General features: G+C 45.6%; 1 protein-coding gene across 1 annotated transcript in view; it reads left to right on the forward strand.

The window, feature by feature from the left end:
- LOC309698873 (ubiquitin-conjugating enzyme E2 E2-like) overlaps positions 1 to 1,349 on the forward strand; it is a 64,409-nt gene extending 63,060 nt beyond the window's left edge. Inside the window, exon 6 of the mRNA XM_082521624.1 lies at positions 640 to 1,349. Coding sequence (XP_082377750.1) covers positions 640 to 737 — 98 coding nt within the window. The 3' untranslated portion in view covers positions 738 to 1,349. The remainder of the gene's footprint in view (positions 1 to 639) is intronic.

A 1,349-nucleotide genomic window follows, 5' to 3' on the forward strand; every position in this document is an offset into this window, starting at 1 on the left:
CCTTCCAATGAGCCGAGGTCTTTGATGAGGCTGTGGTTCCACAGGCCAGGTAATCAGATGTTAGACAGCACCTTATGTCTGTTTGTGTAAACATGTCCTGTACACCACTCTCACAGACGACCCATCTGTGCCCAGCAATATCTCGCTTCCACTCAGAGTCTGACGTTTACAGTCAAGCAGCTGACTGATGCAGGCTTTTTAAGAGCAGTGCTGATATCTGGCGATTCAACCCTCTGTATTCCTGTTAGAAGGTTCCAGTTTATTTTGACTTACCTGACCGTCCAAAGACAGATCTGTTGGACCTATTCAGGATGTCCTGACACACAGCGCATCAAACGTTTTTGCATGCAGCACGCTAACAATGTGACAGGAGGAAGTGTTGTGATTCCAGGCTGAGACCTGGTCAGAGCCCTTCCCCCACACTGAATACATACAGGATACCGAGGCAGCTGACCGCCCGCTCATCACTGTCACAGATAGTTTTGCTTTTGCACAGCTGTCCTGCTGAGTGTGCCTAAAGCCTGGCTGTGCAGTCTTTTATATTATGAGTTTCAGAGAATTCATTTACCTGCCATACTTTTCAACATGTGACAGCCAACACGTGGTTAAACATGTCTGCCGTTTGTTCTTGTATTCCAGCTGACCCTCTGGTTGGAAGCATCGCCACACAGTACCTGACCAACAGAGCTGAGCACGACAGGATAGCCAAACAGTGGACCAAGCGCTACGCTACATAGAGCAGCTCCAGGACCCCAGCGCCTCCCCCAACACACACACACACACACACCTCCTCTCTTCTGGAATCTATGGAAGCACACCCGCCCCTGTCATCCACCCCCCCAACCCCCGAGATACAAACTGTTATTTGTTCCATGCTGACTTGAAAAGCTTCTTTTTTATACAAAGAGTCTATTGGGATTGTATTTTCCAATACACTGAATGTTGATATGGTCATGAAAAGCTTTAATACTGTTATTGTTCTGTTGATGTTGTTGTTCTTATTGTTGTGGCATTGTTTATAACATTGTTGCCGCCCGTGTCATTCTCTTTATCTAAAAGCGCGTGTGATGAATTCCTCCCGTTTCATGTGATGTAAAAATGTTCATACTGAGTGAGTGCATTTCATTTTGTTTGTGTTTTCCAGCTCATGGTCAATATTAGTGCATGGCATCAGGACATGTGTTCATGTAGTGGACACGTAGTCCCGATATTTCTGTTCAGGCAGAACTGTGGCATGGAGTGAGCCCATCATCATATATGACAATAGTGCTTAGTTTGCTGTACACTTAATGCCTTGTGAGAACATACATACTCATCGAATACTCAATAAAACACTGGCTGTCATGTGA

Source organism: Aulonocara stuartgranti, assembly GCF_965226115.1.
Source record: "Aulonocara stuartgranti genome assembly, chromosome: 22".
Classification (NCBI taxonomy): Eukaryota; Metazoa; Chordata; class Actinopteri; order Cichliformes; family Cichlidae; genus Aulonocara; species Aulonocara stuartgranti.